This window comes from Podarcis liolepis (genome assembly GCF_965112155.1).
Source record: "Podarcis liolepis genome assembly, chromosome: 10".
NCBI lineage: Eukaryota > Metazoa > Chordata > Lepidosauria > Squamata > Lacertidae > Podarcis > Podarcis liolepis.
The window spans coordinates 45,713,887-45,736,137 of record NC_139562.1 but is presented as its reverse complement, the minus strand read 5'-3'; the positions used below and the strand labels follow the sequence as shown (position 1 = coordinate 45,736,137).

The window sequence follows — 22,251 nt, the reverse complement described above, 5'->3', positions numbered from 1 at the left end:
TTGTGCCCACTGGCTGCTATTTGTCCCTGCAGGTGTGCAGCAGTATCTCCCCCCCCCCAATGTTCTCCTTGCCTGCCTTTCCCTACAGCTGCTCTTTATCACATAGTTCTGTAATTTAAGGTAACCATATACCGTATTTTTTGCTCTATAAGACTCACTTTTTCCCTCCTAAAAAATAAGGGGAAATGTGTGTGCGTCTTATGGAGCGAATGCAAGGCTATGCAGCTATCCCAGAAGCCAGAACAGCAAGAGGGATTGCTGCTTTCACTGCGCAGCGATCCCTCTTGTTGTTCTGGCTTCTGAGATTCAGAATCTTTTTTTTCTTGTTTTCCTCCTCCAAAAACTAGGTGCGTCTTATGGTCTGGTGCGTCTTGTAGAGCGAAAAATACGGGATTTCATGTAACATCTAGTTGGGACCTAAACTATGCTTGGAATTTGATTTTGAGAGTCATGGGTGCTACCCAAAAGTGTTCCCCAAGAGTGGCTGGGGAAACTCAGCCAGATGGGCGGGGTATGAATAATAATAATTATTATTATTTCATTTCATTACTAACAACAAATGACATTCCTACCCACGCCATGTCCTTGTTTGGACCCATGAACCTAAATCTAGCACTAAATTTGTATGGAGGAGACTTGCAAGAAAGCCAAACAAAGTGAGTCTTCAGATTTCAAGTGGAGGGAGGAGGAGGGTGAGAGGCCACACTTGGAATCTTTAATAACACCAGAAACTGAGGGGGAAATGCTGGAAAAGGGGCTTGGGGACTAGCAGAATAAAGGCAGAACAAGCCAATGAGGAAAAAACAGCAATGTAAGGCGCTGTGGGTTAAACCACAGAGCCTAGGACTTGCCGATCAGAAGGTTGGCGGTTCGAATCCCCACGAAGGGGTGAGCTCCCATTGCTCGGTCCCTGCTCCTGCCAACCTGGCAGTTCGAAAGCACGTCACAGTGCAAGCAGATAAATAGGTACTGCTCCGGTGGGAAGGTAAACAGCGTTTCCGTGCGCTGCTCTGGTTCTCCAGAAGCGGCTTAGTCATGCTGGCCACATGACCTGGAAGCTGTACGCGGTCTCCCTCGACCAATAAAGCGAGATGAGCGCCGCAACCCCAGAGTCGGCCACGACTGGACCTAATGGTCAGGGGTCCCTTTACCTTTAAAAAGGCACAATACAAGGTACGTATATTTAAAAGACCTGAGGAGAGAGAAAAGAATGGGAGCAAATGGCGATCTGTCTGCACTCAACTAAGGAAGGAGCAAACTGAATCCTGGAAGTCCTGTATTCCAAAATGTTGCTGCCTGTCTTTGACCTCTGGGCCTTTCTGCTGAGTTTTCATTGTGGGCAGAGGCAGGGGGCAGCAGAGTACACTTGTCCTGGGCCTTGGAGAGCTAAGCAGGTAGGGCCCCCCCACCAGGGACCGGCTGATTTTTTGTTTGAGTTTATAACTTTATTCTAACAAGGTTCCTGCCTCAGGCGTCTGACAAGCTCTGTACTGGCCTAATTGCAGGAATGGGAAAACAAATAGGAACACGGATATCCTGCCACGCAGCAAGGTTACCACTTCTGCGGGAAGGTCTCCCTCCATTTGTTACATCTAGACAATCTTTGAGCTAGGACTGACTACAGTGGTACCTCGGGTTACATACACTTCAGGTTACAGACTCTGCTAACCCAGAAAGTGCTACAGGTTAAGAACTTTGCTTCAGGATGAGAACAGAAATTGTGCTCCGGTGGCGCAGCAGCAGCAGCAGGAGGCCCAATTAGCTAAATTGGTGCTTCAGGTTAAGAACAGTTTCAGGTTAAGTACGGACCTCCGGAACGAATTAAGTACTTAACCTGAGATGCCACTGTATACAGATAAGTCCTATTATAATGGTGCACCAGGAACCCAAATCAAGCAGACCAGGTGACCAAGCGCTGCCACCAAATTAGAGAAAGCAGAAGTCAAGTAATGGAGTACGGGTCAAGGAAGCAAAACTAAATACGAGAAAGAGAGATCAGAAGACGATAATCAAGTGCATCTCCCCCGACAGAGACAGATTAGTTTATCATATGCAAGTAAAAAAAGCATGAGTATGAAAAATGAACCATACAGATGTGAATTATTCATGAGCAAAAGATGTTTCAGTCATTAAAGATATTTACACCATGACTAAAGCACTTACACACTATGTTGATTTATCGGTTATGTAATTACATAAGATATGCTGATGAATGTTTGCACGGAAAACACTCCTAGATTTTTATTTCGTTAATAAGTCCCCCCACTTTTGAACATTGCATCTCAATCAGGACACAAGACTTTGATTAAAGCCTCCCAGAGGTACTGAGATTACCTTCGGCATGCTAATAACAACCTTGCCTTATTCAGCTAGACAACAGGGCACTTTCCTTCCTTATCACAAACATAAGAAGGGGGGGGGAGAGAGATATTGTTAACATCTCACTCACACAGTGTGGCATACAGATTTGGTTTGTAAGAATCCAAACAAAATGAGGCACCTCCTAACCCTTTCAAATGTTCTTAGAATATTATGTTGGTTCTCTGTGTTTAAGAAGGAGGTAGCTGTCACAACACATTTATATAAGTGATCATAGTCGAATACAATAATCTATAAAACTATATTTAATAGAGAGGATGGGGGCACAGGGAAGAGACACCAAAGCTCATTCAGAGAAGCTGTTACCATTGCCCATGGCAACTAGAGTTATTCTACCTGTTATTTAGAAAGCTGATGTATTTCCTATTGCTAGCATGAATAGCAGATGAGTCATTCTTGTTGAATATAATCCAGCAAGTACAGGAATAAGAGTGTTTGCACAAAATGTGTACAAGATTATATGAGATTGTGGAACAATGTAGATCAGGAGTAGTCTTTCAGGGTGTGTTTTTTAATAATAAAAAACTACAATTCCCATCATTCTCTACTGTATGCCATGCTGGCTGGGACTGATGGGAGTTGTAGTCCAAAACATATGGTTGGCTACCTCTGATCTAGATCACTTATCAGAAGGTTTGTAAAATCACCAACCACTTGATGGGAATATTGGTATTAATAGGGAATAGTCTATAAGTGTGGGAAACCTTTATTACTTAGCAAAATGTTGCTGGAATACAATTCCCACCATCCCCATGCTAGCTGGGGCTGATGGGAGTTGGAGTCCATCAACATCTGGAGGATCATAGGTTTCCCACCCCTACTGTAGACCTTCCCACAATCCCATTTCTAGACTGGCTGTGGCTTCTCTGGCTTACAACTACCGAAATATCTAAGATGGAAATCCAAGATGTGACTATTTCACCTGTTTAAAACTCACGTTTTCAAAGTTATTTGCTTTAGTTAATTGTAAAACAAAACATCTCTTGCCTTTTTAATGTTGACTTTTAAGAGCAAATAAAATCAGATACAAGTAGAAAGCACTACATTGTAACGTGACTAGTATAGATAAAGAAGACTGCTGTAAATGAATTATGCTTTCAACAGATAGGTTTCGAAAGGATGTGAATCGTGGATGGAGAACAAAGCCACAAAAACGAACATTCCTACAATCATTATCTGCTTTCAGGTGCAATCAATGGAAACTCAAAATTAAAGTGTTCTATATATATCATCCAGGAGCATGCTGAAATAATGGATTAAGAATGACAAAACTTTTGTCTGAGCCAAGTGTCTGAAGGACCACCATTAATAAATTATAATTCTAAAACCAATGCTTAATCATATGCCAATAAAATGATAAAATATACATTTTTAACGCAGTGCTGGAGCTCAAGTTGGCCTGTAAATCATATAAGCAATTTATCTGGGTGCCTATATCCTTAAGATCAGTTGTTAGGGGTAAGGCATTCTGCACATGCTCAAAGGTCCTCTCCTTTCTACTAGCTTATCAGTGTTCCAACCATGGCAGCAAAACTCCTGCATTCATATTTACCCCAGTTCATATTCATTTTTGCCCAACAGGTACATTTTAGCTAGGAGTAAATGAAACAGATACGGTGGTTCCTTGGGTTACAAAAGCTTCGGGTTACAAACACTTTAGGTTATAAACCCCGCTAACCCAAAAGTAGTAGCTCCGGGTTGCGAACTTTGCCCCAGGATGAGAACAGAAATCTCGCACCAGCAGCGCGGCGGCAGCTGGAGGCCCCATTAGCAAAAGTGCGCCTCAGGTTAAGAATGGTTTCGTGTTAAGAACGGACCTCTGGAATGAATTAAGTTCGTAACCTGAGGTACCACTGTAGTTACATACATAGAAACCCTATGTACTTGTATATTTTCACCATAATCTTTGGCAAAATGAATTGATTCACTTTTCAACTGAGGTGCAACCAAGTTGATAAGGATGCTGTGTAACTTCTGTATGGAACATGAGAAGTTTCAGAGCAGGAAACTGGACAAATTCCATGATTCTAAACTACAGTGGAACCTCGGGTTAAGAACTTAATTCATTCTGGAGGTCCATTCTTAATCTGAAACGGTTCTTAACCTGAAGCACCACGTTAGCTAATGGGGCCTCCTGCTGCTGCCGTGCTGCCGGAGCACGATTTCTGTTCTCATCCTGAAGCAAAGTTCTTAACCCGAGGTACTATTTCTGGGTTAGCAGAGTCTGTAACCTAAAGCGTATGTAACCGGAAGCGTATGTAACCCGAGGTACCACTGTAAACCTATGAATGGGGCGGTGCCAAATGATCTTGATGGACAGACTTACCTGCTAAACCATGAACCAACATATTTTGGATGTCTCTAAAGGCTCACTGCAGAAGGAAGCTAAGAGTAGATACTTTCCCCCATTCTCTACTCCCCCAGTTCCCCCCCAAAAGGCACACCTGCTCTTTCCTCAGCAACCTTTTGCTATACAAGACGCAAATTCCTTCCTAATCTATCTTGCATTAGCGGTTTAACCTTTTGAGAGCGACAACTTGTGCTATGCCACAATATACCAACAAGAGCCTGCACTTTCTGTGTTGCTAGGCTGCATTCGAGTGGTCCTTCATGCAAATGCACTTGCTTTAATCATCATATAATTTTACTAGCCTAGCCTGAATGCCAAGTAGATAAATCAGTGAAGCCTGGTTTTTCCTTATCTCTACAGAGACAACACCTTTTTAATGTAACAACGTCTACTATACAGTGAGGAGTATATTTTTTCTAATGCGAAAAACTGACAAGAAGTTTGCATGTCTCTGAATACTCTTTCCTTAACCAAGCTACATCACTGCAGTGGAATATGGTTAATACACATTTACATATTTATTTTTAGGTAAAAGGGTAGAGATGCCCCCCTATTTAATTGCACATAGATTATACAGACTAATCTACCTTCAGTAAAGGTCACAACTATACCATATGCAGTATTCACGTGTTTGTTTTTACCAGGGTTCATACCCTGGCTAAATTTTTGTTTCGTTAATCAGAGTAACCTTTTATGCATTTCAGGTGTTGTGGGAAAATCAGAAACACTATCAGTGACCAAGTCCTGTTACAGATAGGTAGCCGTGTTGGTCTGCCATAGTCAAAATAAAAAAATTCCTTCCAGTAGCACCTTAAAGACCAACTAAGTTAGTTCTTGGTATGAGCTTTCGTGTGCATGCACACTTCTTCAGATCACTTCTGTATCTGAAGAAGTGTGCATGCACACGAAAGCTCATACCAAGAACTAACTTAGTTGGTCTTTAAGGTGCTACTGGAAGCAAGTCCTGATAGTGAAAGCTGAAAAGTCAAAGCAATCACTAATTTCCCCCTCAACAGTTCACATTATCTGTGTTTAACAAGGTTAATCATGTGTGAAATCTAACGCCCAAAAATAACATTGGAAGGGAGTCAGCCAGTATATCGTGGCAGACAGAGTACAGGTGGTAAAGTAGGGCAGTTTCTAAATAATAAAACAACTATTTAAAAATTAAAATTATTCTTCAAAGGATTGGCTGCAAAGCCCTGAGTGTGGTCTGCACAGTAGCATATGTGTTTACTGCCCTCATGATCCTAGAAAAAGCCAAGTGCTTGCAGGGCTGATTAGTGTTTCCTTCATTTGTATTCAGTACATCTGCATGGAGATGGAAAAGCCACTGGGAATAAGGGTGGGGGACACAATCTTCCTGATTATTCTGAAAATCTGAATGGTTAGCTATGATAGTCCATGTTTGTACATCAGATAAATCTATGTATCTGGGAAACTTGCAAAGAGTTAGAACACAATGGAGTAATCTTTTTGGTTGTGCTGCACAACTGGTATTTTTCTGATCTTCACCTCTGCTATAAGAAATTGGAAGTTTTAAGTGTAAATTAAGTTTATTATCATGCATGCATCCACACATAATAAAAGATACATATTCAACACTGAGTGTGTTACATGGCTAGGAGAAATTGCAATACTAGTACTAGTATCACTATGAGATTGGGAACTGGCAATGTTTGACTATTGTGAATCTAACCTGCCATTTCTACAAACTGAAATAGTTTAATTATGATCTTGTTGTGAAACTCCCAAATGCAGCCAGGTGGATAAAATGCTACTGTCTATAAACTGCACCCAATTACTTGTTTACAAAGAGAGCAGAAAGTAGTGCATAGCTAAAACATGATTCTCCAGAACCCTGATTTTTTAAAATTTTTACTACCATTACAGTTATGATGAACTGTTGTTCTGCAGTACAGCAGTAAAGGAAAACTTATCGGAAGCGCAGAAGCACAAGGCACAATCCCATGATAGCAAACCATGGATTTTGTCAAGCTGAATGTAGTCAGAAGCAGCTGATGGGCCATCAAGGGCACGTCACTATGTTCTAAGAAAGGCACCCCCAACCTGCGGCCCTACAAATGTTTTGGCCTACAACTCCCATGATCCCTAGCTAACAGGACCAGTGGTCAGGGATGGTGGGAATTGTAGTCCAAAACATCTGGAGGGCCGAAGGTTGGGGGTGCCTATTCTAAGAGCTCGGATTGATAAATACTCTGATTCTGAACTGTTTCTCACTAAGTGGAATCCAATGGGTGTCACTCAGCTGACAATGGTCATCCACCAGCAGAATGGAAAAGGAAACACTTCAGTTATTCCTTCTTCTGCAGCCTCTGTCCTTCAAAAAACATTGTCCCAGGGGTCAGCAAACTTTTTCAGCAGGGCTGGTCCACTGTTCCTCAGACCTTGTGGGGAGCCAAACTATATGTTGGAAAAAAACTATGAACGAATTTCTATGCCCCACAAACATAGGCGCCGACTCCATGGGGCCTGAGGGGGCCCGAGCCCCCTCAAAAATTCGTTTGGGGGGGCTCTGCCCCCCCAATAATCTCGGGTGCCCCTCCAGCAGAGCGCCACCACCGCCCCTCCCCCAGCCCAAAATGCACAGGGTCGGGCTGCATGCCTCCTGCCCTCCCTCCCGAGCAAAAGCTCCACCCAATTTCCTTTGGAGCTGATTAATAGGCACAGCACGCTCTCCCCTATTCGCTCATGAGGAGGCGGCGCCACTTTATCTGCATATTCATGAGCTTATTTATTATTCATGAGCTTTCGCGGGCTCCCCCAATATTTTTTATAAGTCGGCGCCCCTGCCCACAAATAACCCAGAGATGCATTTTAAATAAAAGAACACATTCTACTCATGTAAAAGCATGCTGATTCCCGGACCGTCCGCGGGCCGGATTTAGAAGGCGATTGGGTTGAATCCAGCCCCCCGGGCCTTAGTTTGCCTACCCATGGTTCAGAAGGTTGGGGAGGAGATTCAAGGTGGAGATCACACCCTTTGAGGAACAGTTGTAGAGAAGCTAAATGGACAGAGCTCTACCTTCTGTTGGTCCCTGTCCTTCATGGAGCTCTGGGTGGCATTGGGGACATGCATTGGTGGCTTCAGAGTCTAGTTCTGACCAGCTCTGATGGAAGTCCTATAATATCTCCCTTAACGGAGGCTTGTGTGTCTATGGTGCTTCAATGTTGAGGGGCAAGCCAAGCCGATAAACAGTGCAACTTTCAGGGCAAAATAGCCAAGTCATCTCTTAGTAGGGGAGTGACTCCATTGAGTAGTTAAATAAGAGTTTCAGGGCATCAGCCTCGTATTTGCACCAAAAGGTTGTTTCCGTTTTGGTAGCACAGTCTCCTGAAGGATGCTGCCTTCCCAGTGGGTTGAAGCAGAACATCTGGAGATGATCCAGAGTCTTTCAGCCCATACTTGATAATGTATATTTAAAAAATCAACACCCGGCATGTGGTGGTGGGTGGTGGTAGTGATGTGCAAAGTATCTTATATCATTATGCTCATCCCCTCTTGAGTTTCTGAAGAACATATATGTATCAATTTGGCAATATATTAAATGCAAGCACCAAGGTCATTACACTCCTATCCATACAATAGGATGACTCAACTAGGAAGAGTGTGCTCAAGGGAGGAAAAATCCAGGTGTTAGTTCAATAGCTAAGGGATTATTCTGTTTTTGCCCATGATGGAATAAAATTAGTCTGACTTGTGCAACTCCACAGCAAAGACCTGATGTGCTCTCTTTCTGAAAGCGAACGGAAAATTTAAACATACAGAACTTTGAAGAAATCAGGGTTTTTCATCACCAATGGAAAAAAAATAGCAGAGCAGAGAGACAGCATAATTTGTGCCTTTGGGTTAAAATACAGCTAGAATGTCAGATTTTATGTCTGCTGGCCCTGAAAGCATATCTTTAAGTACATACCACTATAAATAATATAAAGAGCTGCCGTGCTCACAAATTAATTTAAATTGCTAGACTAGCCAGTTTTTGTTTAACGGCAACAACCACAAATAGAAAAAGGTTAGAAGAGGAAGAGCAACACACAGTGGGTAAGCGGTCAGAGCAGACAAATCCTAACTCTCACATAGGACTCTAAGTGATATAGCCCCCTTTTTCTGACTGAACAGACTGCTTTGAGACTGAGGGTGTTTCCATACGGCAGTTACTGTGGACTTGCACTGCTCAGGCATGCAAGTTTTGTGTGATGATGATGTCATCCTCATCAAAACACTGCCCCATATTATCTTCCCATTTAATCCAGATGCACCGTATCTGGGGAAAATCTTATCAGTAACAACAACAGCAACCTGGTAGGGAAAGAGTAAGTATGGATTAAATGAGAAAACAATACGAGAAAGCATTTTGATGGGGACGATGCCATAGAGATGCTGCAAAAAAAGCAAGCAAACAAACAAAACCTTGGCATGCATGAGGAGCATGGAGTGCACAATGAACTGCCATGTGGAAGCACCCAGAAAGGTGTATCCGTTGTCTTGGTCTTGAGTCCAAAATGCCCTCTGAAGCCAAATCTAGTTTGTAATGGGTTCTCTGCTAGTCAGCTAGTCTTTCCTGTGAACATCCCCTTCCAAGACTACAATGTACGCTGCTAACACATCCTTACCCCAAATTTTATTTTTGAAAAGAGTGGATAGCAACGGCAAGTGCCTAGTTGCTTGGAAATGCATTATATATGCACTAGATCAGGGGTCAGCAAACTTTTTCAGCAGGGGGCTGGTCCACTGTCCCTCAGACCATGTGGTGAGCTGGACTATATTTTGGAGAAAAAAATGAACAAATTGCTATGCCCCCAAAATAACCCAGAGATGCATTTTAAATAAAAGGACACATTCTACTCATGCAGAAACACGCAGATTCCTGGACCGTTCACAGGCCGGATTTAGAAGGCAATTGGGCCGGATCCAGCCCCTGCGCCTTAGTTTGCCTACTTATGCACTAGACATTCCTCTCTTTTTTTTGCTTTGATATTCTTTCTCTTTATTGTTGTCATTATTGTTTTTCGTGTATATAAAAAGTGAAAATAAAAACAATTACAGAAATAAAACCAATAACACCATGTGATAGAGACACACATCCACAGATTGCCTGGATCTGCCTCTGTCTTTACCAGATCCACTGTCAGCACACAACATACTCAGGTAAATCATTTCCCGTAATCGTCAGGGTTTGGGAGTGCTGGAAAGGCCTACCATTTTTGTTTTGTTTTTTGGCCAGTGACAGGAATGCCAAGCAGCAAATCTTGCTGGGACCAGAGGCGAAGCAAGGTGGGTGTGGTCCACCTCGGGTGTCACCTCCAAGGGGGGTGACAAAATGCTGTGCGGCACTCAACGCCTGTGAGAGATGCTGTGGCTTTGGCGCGCGCAGGCTTCCCACTGCCAAAATGGTCTGCCCACTGTGGCGATCACACAGGGTCCCTGGATGTTTCACCGTCTATTGATCCCTGTGCCACCACTTTATTTATCGCTGCCACCACCCAGGCCCTACCTGGTACAATACTGACTCCAGTCAGGGTTAAATTGGAACATAAACTTCTGATTATTTATTGGAGTTTAACAAGCGTCTAGTTTCATAAACGGTATTGGTCAATTACAATCATGGGGTGCCTATCCAGACCTATAACTTCCGCTTCCTGCTCTCACTCACTAAACCACCTCTCAGATATTTACTTGTCTTCCTAACTCCTAACTGTTCCTGACTCAGCTTATTTCACTACACTAACTCAACCTACCCATAGACTCTATGCCAATTCACTCCCACTCCAACCAACCACCCAACTCCCAACGAACTCCTCCCTTCGCCCCTCCCAGAGCTGGTTTTATAGTCCCTCTGACTCCACCCCCCTGGGTTCTGATTGGGTAACCTGTTTAACTATTTCACCTCCAGCACTCTCATATGTACAGCACCCCTCAGCTGTAGGGTGGCAGGCAGACTCCTAAAGTCAAACCATTTTTGCAGGGGAAAAAAAAAATCAATGGTAGGGCAGGGTGACAAGAAATTTTTCGCACTGGGTATCACCTGACCTTGCTACGCCACTGGCTGGGACAGCTGCTGTTTGTAATTTCCCCAGATGCAATACTAGTAACATGCATGTCATGGGCTCTGCCCTTTGGTGGCTGCACCAGAGAATCCAGTAGTAAGCTTGGTACTTCTTTCAGCATCGCCACTAGACTGCCCGCAGCCCCTCCCTGCTAGGGTAGAAGTTAGGATGGGGGGGGGGGAGCAGCCAAGAGAGACATAGCTGCGTAATTTAAGTACATGTTTTTATACTGAAAAAACATCTGGAGCAGAAGTTCTTATTTTCCACACGCTGCAACTCACAGAATAGAGGTGGGGATGATGCCACCTTTGAGATGTCCCCGTTAAGTTAAACAATGATATTTTATTATCATCAGCCCTAGCCATTTAAAATGTGTGGAATTTTTTAAACCCATCTTTCTGCACAAGCCTACCAGCATCTCAAAGTGCCAATAAAACACCTGATGTATTTAACTGGATTTTCTGATTATAGTTTTTGCCTACCAGTAAATTACATGTCTTTGTGCAGGAGCCCCTCATTTCTATGAAAAGCTTAACAGCCTTCATGGGGAACACTGCAAGATTTTCACCTGAAATGCATCGTCCGCAATATTAAATTCCTCCATCCCTCAACATTCAGAAGGCCAGTAATACTATGTAATATACTTCTACCCCAATGATATTTTATTATTAAAGCTATTCATTCCTTTCCTATCTACATACATTTAGGAGTTTACATGCAGACAAGATCTCTTTTCAATTATTTGCCCTCAACAAACTCTATATAGTCTCTCTTTAACTGGAGTACATGTTAAATGAAACAAGGAAATAAAACAAGTTTTCTTGCTCACAATCAGCTTAATGCAGACAATTTCTAATCTTAAAAATGGCTGATCAACGTTATAATGACAGGGAAGGAAGCTGGTATATCTGCAATGCCTGGCTGGCAGCAAGTAATCCTGTTAATCTTGTTAGAAGTTCGGAAGCAGTTAATCTAAAACTCAGCGACACCAAAACCAAATAAATTGCAAATGTCCTTGTTTCTTCCCTGAAATCTGCATATAATAAATTAAATGCAAAGATCTCCAATACATGCCTAGATTAAAGGATGCGGTTGATGCTAAGTCATATTTGCAAGTACTGTAGAAGCACTTAACCTGACCTATTTACCAACCTGCACTTTCCCCCTCTACTTGGAAATACTTAGTGCCAAACTACATAACATTTTATTGCATTTAACATAGCTGGGTTTTTAAACCAATCTCTCTCTCTCTCTCTCTCTCTCTCTCTCTCTCTCTCTCTCTCTCTGTGTGTGTGTGTGTGAGGAGCAACCAGAACAGGGAGTGCATGATTAAAATCCTCTCAAAACTGCTTTTAGCACTGGGAGCAAAATTCCCACTGGTGCCAGTGGGTGGGTCCATGTATTCTGTAATGTGTGTGTGTTTATGATTAAGGAAAAGAGCTTGAAGCCTGAAGTTGAAAGAAAGGAGACAGAGAGCTAGAAAAAGAAGTGATTAGCTGCTTAGCTGAAACTGGGGGTTCCTCTGAGGGTCTGAGGAGCCTGAGATCTGCTGCTTACTGAAGGAGAGACAGTTTGCTTACAGTATGTTCTGCTTGTGTATTGCAAATGATACCTTTTTACAATATGTGCCTGTTTGGATTAACATATTTTGGCTTAATAAATTGATATATAAATGAGACCTTTGTCCATGAACGTAGCTCCTTCAATCAAACCTGGAAGCTCTCATTAATCATCAGAACCAGAGAGCTATGGTTATCAGTTTTGGAACAAACCAGGGTATTAAACCATGTTTTGATGTTGATTTAATATCCTAACTTGTTCCAAAACTGATAACCATAGCTCTCCTGGTTTGGATGAAACATGACATCATGGTTAATTATCGACTTCCTAACTTTGTGCTGCAAAAGGAGAAATGAAAGAATGACTGCAAAAAAATTGTACATATCTGGACTGAGACATGATTCAGCTAATATATGATGGCCTGAATATGACCACAAAGTCTCCAACATTCCCTCATCCTAGGGAAACAAAGTTCTGTTCCAGCATTGCCCCTCAAACTTCTTACTGTTTAAGGAAATGGGGAGTGCTTAAATATATTATTGTAATGTAAGTGGGTTTAACAATATGAACTGCTGTCCCCCCCCCCTCTTGTTAATTCAGATAATGAAACTTTACTTGTACTTATTTGGCAATAATTAAATTTCATTTCACCTTTATAGTCCATTTCCTACAGGGAACAATGCTTATGCAACTGATTTTAATGAGGCCTATGTTTCAAAAGTGCTAGAGAAAAATGTTAATTGGGCCTGTTAGAGCCATTTGCAAGTTTGTAGTATGCAAACTAAACTCTTTTTACGTCTCTTTTGGGGAGGACTTGAAGTTTTAAAAAGATAAGACACAACGCGATGTTTGAATACCTATAGGTGAGTTAAAAGTACTCCCTTTCCCATAACCTTCTGTTTGCAGATAACTAATTAGACCAAATAAGAATGCCCACTGAAAACAATATATTCAGGGGAATATTAGGGAGCTTAATAATTTAGCTAGGTTGACTACCATTCTAACAACTGACTTCAATATGACTTCAGAAAGAAAGTGGCATATGGACTACAACTTGAACATAGCCAGGAGCAAAGAGCAATAAGAACAGGGGTCAGCAAGGTTTATCTTGCCTGGGCCGGATTGGTCCTGCAGAGATCCCTCCGTGGGCTGGATCACGCATGCGCATGAGCACATGTACCCGTGATTTTTGGCACCACGAAAGTGAGTCCCCACGATGCGCTGGTTTAGCGCAGCACGCGAGCAAGCAGCTCTGTTCGGGGGGCTCATGGGCCGGTCAAACGACCTCGGCAGGCCGCTTCCAGCCCATGGGCCTTAGGTTGCTGACCCCTGAATAAGAGGAATCTGTTTTTATCATTTTAACTTACAAAACCATGCAGTACAGCAGTTTGTGCCAAAATTTATATTGGGTCTTGCCTTTGTCTCAGTGATGGAGACAGTGACAAAGCTTGAAGGAGCACCTTTTCCCATATCAGTCTCCTCATTCTCCTGCTGACGCCCTTGGCTTAACTAGACTACATTAGTATGCATCCACTTTACTCCTCCTTAGTTACAGGGGAGAACAAACCTTGTTTATAGGTCATATGAGGACAGAGCTGAACCACAATATCCATTTTGGATGACACACTAAGCCAAACCTTGGCCTACCTCAGCATGTCACAGCAGAAAAAGGGACCAGGAAGTGTAGGGGAACAGTTAAACAAAGGTAGCTGAATAGAACAATGCTTTCTTCATTTCTCAGGCTAGTTGGCCTTGTTAACCAGATTGCAACTTTTCCTTCCTGGAACTGTGCCACTAGAGCAAGAGAAAAGTAACACATCTTTGGACATGTTGAACGCAAGGCTCTCACCCCCCCTTTCCTGCCAAGAGTTCCAATAGTCCAAGACAGCAGCTTTCTGTTCATGCTCAGAGGAACTCATGGGCAGGACTCCTGAGGGAGGAGAAAGGAGGAGGGAACTGGAAAGGGGTATATATGCTTGTGCACATGACTGTGAACTCGTGCACGCTTTTTGTGAACTGTCACACTTGCTCCTTCTACCAGTTCATGGATGGTAGAAATAAAAGCCTTTTCTCCGAAACTATGCCTTGAGTGTCTGTTGACTCCCACTTCCCTTTCCCGGGCGCAATATTTTTCCCACCCGAGGGCAAAGCCTCATAAGGCTACAGAAGAAGCAAAGCAGCTGTCAAGGTTTGACTTGAGATGCTGTCAGAAGCAGGCCTTCTGGGGACACTCAGTAGACACCAACCTTGCTTTCTTTTAGGCACCTGGTAAAATCTTTTCATTTATTAGCCTTTAAAAAGTACCTTTTACATAGTCTTAAGTACCACTCATCTTTTATTTGTGTTTTTCCCTGTGGAGGCTTTGCGCAGCCATCCCCAAGCTAGAACAGCGAGACGGAGAGCTCCGCAGCACTCTGACTCCCTGTTCTGGCTTTAGGCTTAGCTGCGCAGCCTGCATTCGCTCTATAGGACACAAACACATTTCCCCTTAAGTTTTGGAGGGGAAAAAGTGCGTCCTATAGAGCGAAAAATACGGTAGTTTGTTAAGATGTAATTGCCAACTTTCTCTGCAGATGAAGGGCAGTGTATGAATGCCTGTCAGTTCACAGTCTAGTGTGCAACTGGCCTACACATGCAATGAGGTGGCAAACTCTTAAAGTCTAATCACATTTTTGGTTGGATCAATTTCCCCTGTAAATAGGCCTATGAGAAATGAAAGGTTCCATCTTGGTTCTGTGTTGAGGGGAAGAAACTCAGGACCTGAACAACTGACTGGATACTATGCAAACATTTCATTTTTTTTTGCAAAAGTTGCTGAAGTTTTTTTGGACCCTGTGAGTATCTATCCAGACATGTTTATTCAGGCAAATCCCTTATAAAGGCTATAAGTTTGCTTTTGATTGGGGGAGTAAAACAAGTGCTCTTTGTTCTTGGTCACCTGCTTCATCTTTGTTAGGAGATTTGCTGAAATAGATGCTGTGAATGTATTGGTCCTGCTTACTATGGTATGGTATTTTATTGTAATATTGCATATGCTTTTAAGCTGATTTCATCAGACACTGTTTGTTGCCTTGGGAAAATATTGTATTTGGAAAGGCAGCTAACAAATTAAAAAAAACTAACACCTGAAACAGTCCTTTTCTTTACTGATCTAGTTCTTTGAATGGGGAAGACCAGACCATTTTTATTCTAAACTTGCATATTTAAGTTTTGTTGCATCCAGATGTTTCTTTTGAGTTTTTAGTGTTAAAAAGTTTTTCCTTAAATATAATTCATCTGGCCCTTGACACAACCCATTAAAAAAAACCTATGCTGTTAGGCTTCATACTAGCAAGTGCAACTACCTGACTAGCCATAGATCATAGAATTTCTAGTATGACCATTTTAGGAGGTTAGGAGTCTCAAGTAATAATTTTCCATACAAGGGCACATTCTCTACCTATACTCTTATCTAGTAACAGCTATACTCCCAAACAGAATAATTAGATTCAGTGAAGAATATCACAAGGAAAAGTGCCCCATGGGTATTATCTCACAAAGCCAATTGACTTGCCTCGTATTTTTCTTGTTCCTGAGGAGACTTTTAAATCCCTTATTGATAAGAAAATGCAGTTAATCTTCCATTCGATGGCCTTGTGTAAGGCCTACCATAAAAAATGAAAAAGCTATAAAGTCCATGCTGTTTTATGTAACTTCCATGGGCTACTAAATGAAGGATGAAATTTTTGTACCATCCTTTCTGAAGGCAAGTATAGTTTGCCATGTTATTTATCTTGCATACTTGGAAAGACATTTAGCCTTCCATAATCTTCTAAAGAGCAAACCATAATTTGAAGTAGGTTTCTTAAGGATAAAAAAATGACACTTTTCTCTGTCTTGATTCCAGGATTTAGAGTTTCCCCCAGTTTTGTTGTTGTTTTGGCTTTGTCTGTCACTAAACACACATAAAAGTTAGTGTCACACTACGCAAGCATGTTTTTTTATTTAAAAAAACTTGTTTTGAGAGAAATACCAATGCACCATAATCTCCTTTGTACAAGTAAACCTCACTTGAATAACTGAGAGTTACCGCCTTGCTAGGAACTATGATAAGCTCTCACTCTGCAAACCATGAAACAGCCAGACTCTAAATTACAATAAAATACTGTTCACCTCTCCACGAACCAAGAGAGATTAATGAGATGCTGCTGATGGGAATATCTGTGCTACTAGAGGCATAACGGGTCATAATCATTGTTCAAGTAGCCTCTAAAGGATGGACAGTAAAATGTCACAGATGGCTCCCAGAATGAAAGCTCAGCATTTCAACATACCCATAACCGAGACATCGTATTCTATCAGCAGAGTTGCTTCTTGCCCACATTGTTTGAGAATGCTCATGGCTTCGCTGTGTGATGTCCCGACCAGACGAATTCCATCAACGCTAAGCAACCTGTCACCAGGCTTTATTGTCCCCTCCCTGAAAGAAGATTAAAAGGACACTCATTATTAATTTGATATAATGCAATTTGGAGACAGTAGGCATATGCAAAGTGGTTCCCTAACACTCTCTTCTGACATTCAGTGCAGCTGCCTTTTCTCTTAATATCGATTACGACAGCAATACAGTTCAGGGATCACTAGCAAAAGGGGAATTGCTTTCATCCGAAAATCAGTGATGGAGAAATAGCAGCACATTGCTAAGTAACATGGACATTGTGAGGAAGTGCAACAAATATTCCCTCCCACCCTCAAATAAACATGTGCCTATTCCAGTTAGGGCTCCAAAACAGCACAAAAATGTGCATCTCTGACCATTAAATACCAGGCTAAGTATAAAAGTCTACCCTGGAATATCTGAGTTTTCAGTTTTGGCACCTCCCAACAGGAAATGGGTTCCAGAATTGTGAATCGGTCTCAGGTCACCTTCAGGACGCAAATTAAACTGCCCAAGGCATCCACATTGCTTTATAACCAATATCTGGAGGCATCTCCTGTAGCAAAATCTAGGTGGCCACGGCAATTTCCCTGTTGCCATGTGCAGAGGGCCAGAATAATATGATTACAGGAACATTTAGTACTTCCTACTACTGTGAGAGATTTTACTTTCTTGGGCTCCATGATCACTGCAGATGGTGACAGCAGTCATGACATTAAAAGACACCTGCTTCTTGGGAGAAAAGCAATGACAAACCTAGACAGCATCTTAAAAAACAGAGACATCACCTTGCCGACAAAGGTCCGTATAGTTAAAGCTATGGTTTTCCCAGTACAGTGGTGCCCCGCAAGACGAATGCCTCGCAAGACGAAAAACTCGCTAGACGAAAGGGTTTTGCAGTTTTTGAGCTGCTTCGCAAGACGAATTTCCCTATGGGCTTGCTTCGCAAGACAAAAACGTCTTGCATTTTTTGCAAGTTTGTTTCCTTTTTCTTAACACCGTTAATACAGTTGTGACTTGACTTCGAGGAGCAACTCATAAAACATGGCGTGGTAGCCTTTTTTGAGGCTTTTGGCGATTTTTGAAGCTTTTCCAAAACTTTTCCAACACCATGCTTCGCAAGACGAAAAATTCACTAGACGAAAAAACTCGCAGAACGAATTAATTTCGTCTTGCGAGGCACCACTGTAGTGATGTATGGAAGTGAGAGCTGGACCATAAAGAAGGCTGATCGCCAAAGAATTGATGCTTTTGAATTATGGTGCTGGAGGAGACTCTTGAGAGTCCCATGGACTGCAAGAAGATCAAACCTCTCTATTCTTAAGGAAATCAGCCCTGAGTGCTCACTGGAAGAACAGATCATGAAGCTGAGGCTCCAATACTTTGGCCACCTCATGAGAAGAGAAGACTCCCTGGAAAAGACCCTGATGTTGGGAAAGATGGAGGGCACAAGGAGAAAGGGGACGACAGAGGATGAGATGGTTGGATAGTGTTCTTGAATCTATCAACTTGAGTCTGACCAAATTGTGGGAGGCAGTGGAAGACAGGAGTGCCTGGCGTGTTCTGGTCCAATGGGGTCACAAAGAGTCGGACATGACTAAACGACTAAACAACAACAACTACTGTATAAGCCAGCCGTCCTCAACCTGGTTGGCGCTTTCCGTAAATTTTGCAGCACAATGTCAGACCCAGCCAACATGGCTAGTGGTCAGAGATGCTGGAAGCTGTAGACCTCTCCAAAGTATCTAAAGGACACCAGGTTAGGCAACCTATGAAACACTTTGTCATCCCTTCTAACATGTTGAATTGGGAGCAGTGGGAAGTATAAGTTTGCCCTTGAATGTTTCATTGCCACACTACAGGAGTGCCCTTAGCCAATATCTGTGGCTGGTATGAAAGATAGCAATCTATAATATCAACCTGTCATAGTCAAAATTTTAAGCAGTGGTGAGGAACCTGGTGTCCTCCAAATATTATAGGACGACAGCATGCATGGGTCATGACAGTTGGGCATGGTGGTTAGGGGTTGGAAGTTGGAGTCCAACAACATCTGAAGGGCCACCGGTTCCCCATCCCTGTTTATCAGGGGGAAGTTGTAAACAGTGAAAGGCTCATTAACTTCACAGCCAATTTTTCAAGTTCTTGATTTCCTCCCTTGCGAGTTGAAAGGAAATTGACTAGTGTTTTTTTCTGGCCTTGGTATGGATCACAACATGCTCTCAGCTATAAAAGAAGATGCAAGAAAGAGATTTCCCAAACTACTTGTCTTTCATAGTATTTGCCCCATTCCAAATGTGATGTGCATGCAGGCATAAAAAACAGGGGGAGGGGAGAGACTCCTCATCAACATCTATGAAGGATATGCTCTTAGCAAACACAAAGGTGGCTTATGACTGAGCAGAATGGCAAGTGAGCTAGAGCAATCACAAAGAATCACTGAATCATCTTGGTTGACTGCAAAAAAACGTTCTTCACAAGAAAAATCAATGGCATTATTAAGAGATTTCAGATTTCTGCCCCCTCCAAAATGTTTACATGCACTAGAAGACCCTTAAGCTAAATTCCCACTCAACTACAAAGCCCACTGGGTGATGTTTGGTCTACATCTCAGCCTAATATCACTCCCAGGATTCTTGTGAAAATAAAAAAGGGGGATGGGGATATGTGGTGCCTTGACCTCCCTAGAGAAAAGGCAGGATATAAATTCTGTGATGACAATGACAACTACTACTATTAAATATGTATTAAGTAAAGTACCAACAAAACCTGCAAGGAGTTAGTGTTTGGACATTAAAAATTAATACAGAACCCTTCTTCCAAAACTGAAAGAAAAAATCTTGAAATGATAGGAAAAAACACCTTAAAGCTTAACAATAGGAAAGTTACAAGATAAACTAAATTTGCATACTGCAAAGTGTGTTCTATTCCTCTTGAGGCATTCAGAAATGATTAAACCCTACTTAACAAAACAAGCTGAGTCTCTCAATTAAAATTCACTCCATGTAGTCTTGTCCAATACCTATTATTACTAATACAATAAAATGTATAATTTATAAGGCACAATGGATAAGACACGAATGTGTCTATTGTGCTTTGCAGATATCTGTCTTAACTGGCACCTCCCACCAAACAATTTATCCTTTAGCTTTTTGTATATCCTTTTCTCTCGTATATGTATGTGTGTGTGTACATGTTCTGCAGAAGACGGATTGTACCTGTCAGCAGGTCCTCCAGGTCTAACACATGTTATTACAACAGGACGAGATTTATTTCTGTCATCATGTGCTCCACCTAGGAAAAGAGAATGAAATTGGTATCTTCTTGCTACTCCTTGTCACTTCCAAAGCAACCACCCTGAAAAATCTGCAGCAGACACTAACAGAAAACCCTCTTCCCATCCCCAATAAACCGCCCAACTTCAAGGCCAGTGAAGTAACTCTGTGGTTAGTTCAGGGGGGCTGGCTGAACACTATCCAGCTCAGGTTAGCTGTGCCCAAGTCCCACCGAAAGCAAAGAAATGGTACTTTGTGATGGCTAAATTCTCATCATATTAATTTCAAGCTGAAAAATTGGAGCAGGACAGTAAATACTGAAATCAATATATGCAACCTATGTAGGTCGGAAGTAGTTACCATACAGACAGCCCTTTCCTTTATGAGCCTGCCTGAATTCTGAGATCTACAAAAAGAGATACTTCTCGTATTCCTGTCAACATCTGAGGCAGGGATATGGGAGAGGGTCTTTTCATTGGGTGCATCCTGTTTTTAGAATTATAGGGGTGCGTGTCTTGATCTCTGTCCAGTATTATTCTTACTTAGACAGGTGATCTCTCTCTGTTTATTTTGTTTTATTTATTTCTGGAATTTCAAAACTGTTCTTCATCCATGTAGACCCCACAGTCGTTTACAAGCATTAAACACAATTAAAATGCTAAAACCTACAATGAAACAACCAAGATCTCTTAAAAAACCTGCACTTGGGGAAAAATGAAGCCGAAGAGTCAATAATAACCCGTACAGCCTTGCACAATCCAATTAAATTCTGCCGAAGTCCTGAGTAAACAGATGTGTCTGGACTGTCTTCAAGGGTCGTCCCACATATAGAGCATATTACAGTAATATAGACATGAAGTTACTTTCAATTTTTATTGTTTTATTATTTTTGGGTATGGTACTGACTGGTGCTTACTTCTTCTGTTTATATGTTGCTACATAGTATTTTATTGCTTGTTGTGTTTATATTCAGATTGTCAGACTGCCATGGGCAGAAAGGTGGAATAAAAATGTAAATAATAAACCTTTTTAAAAAACAAGGTTCAAGGAGTCAAATATTGGCAAATGCTCACTTTACTTGCCTTAATCTAGATATTAGAATACAACTAACAGTAAGAACTGTGATTCTTAAACTGTGTAGGACAAGGGACATATTTACCAGCTCTGCTGTGGGACAAACAGGTGGAGAGAAAGGGGAATGGTAGACAGAAAAGGCTTATAAGGGACAGAAAGCTCGAGAAATGAAGTGTTTGGAAGAGCTTACCTCTTATTACAAACCCAAAAGTGTTCCCTTCTTTATGTAAAGTAACCTCCACAGTTCTAAAAACGAGACCTGAACCCTGTACAGCTGAAAAATTAAAACAAGTTTTCCAATTATACTATGTACAATAATAAAAACATTTACAGTCATTAGTGAAGTACTTCTAATATAATAAATTCATTCAGATTTAGATTTAGAAAAAAGCCCCCCTAAAATACAGGAAGAATCAGCTTCTGAGAGGTTTCGACAGAGCCATGCTGCCTGACACAATTTGAGACAGGTTTCTGTGTTTAAACAATGGTTTTAATAATCTTACTCCTCTGCCCTATAAGTATAAGCTTATAGAATTGTAAATCTTGGAAGAACTAAGGCTGTATTTAGCTCTTCAGGTGTTTTCTGATTGATAGATTGATTGATCTTTGAAATCAGTCTTGCTAGATATCAGCATTAGAGTAATGAACAGCAATGCAGAATATATATATAACCTTCAGGATACTATTTATATCTTGTCAGCCTCAAAATATTCCTATAACCCAGAGTACTACATTTCCAATTCTACAGCCAAGAAGCTGCAACTGAGATGTCTGCCAGTATTGCTGAGCTAGCAATTGAACACAAGAGTCTTCATTTCTAATACCCTCTTATTCATAGACAACACTGGTGTGTGTGGGTGTACCTGAGAGGAAAGGAGAAAGAGAATGGTAAAAAGAAGTATGGCATGACAAGGAATTGTGTCCTTTGTTGACAGTAATAGCTAGACACCGATCATTCAGTTTCATTACAAGATATACTTGTACAAGGTCAGAAATTCTGAAAACTTAAATGAACAGTTATGGTTGTAACTGTAATGCAGCGTGACAGACTCATTTTTCGATTCAGTGGACAAAAATCACACACATGCAACCTAACAGTGTAAACAGAGTTGTTACATTCGAAATAT

General features: G+C 41.7%; 1 protein-coding gene across 21 annotated transcripts in view; it reads right to left on the bottom strand.

Moving 5' to 3' along the window:
- The window catches only part of GRIP1 (glutamate receptor interacting protein 1), a 344,378-nt gene that overhangs the window by 38,757 nt on the left and 283,370 nt on the right, over positions 1 to 22,251 (bottom strand). For all 21 annotated transcript variants that reach the window (XM_083463371.1, XM_083463364.1, XM_083463367.1 and 18 more), the window contains 3 exons: positions 21,315 to 21,398; positions 19,994 to 20,069; positions 16,675 to 16,820 (listed from right to left, as the gene is read on the bottom strand). In XM_083463371.1, the coding sequence (XP_083319497.1) occupies positions 16,675 to 16,820; positions 19,994 to 20,069; positions 21,315 to 21,398 (306 nt within the window). The remainder of the gene's footprint in view (positions 1 to 16,674; positions 16,821 to 19,993; positions 20,070 to 21,314; positions 21,399 to 22,251) is intronic.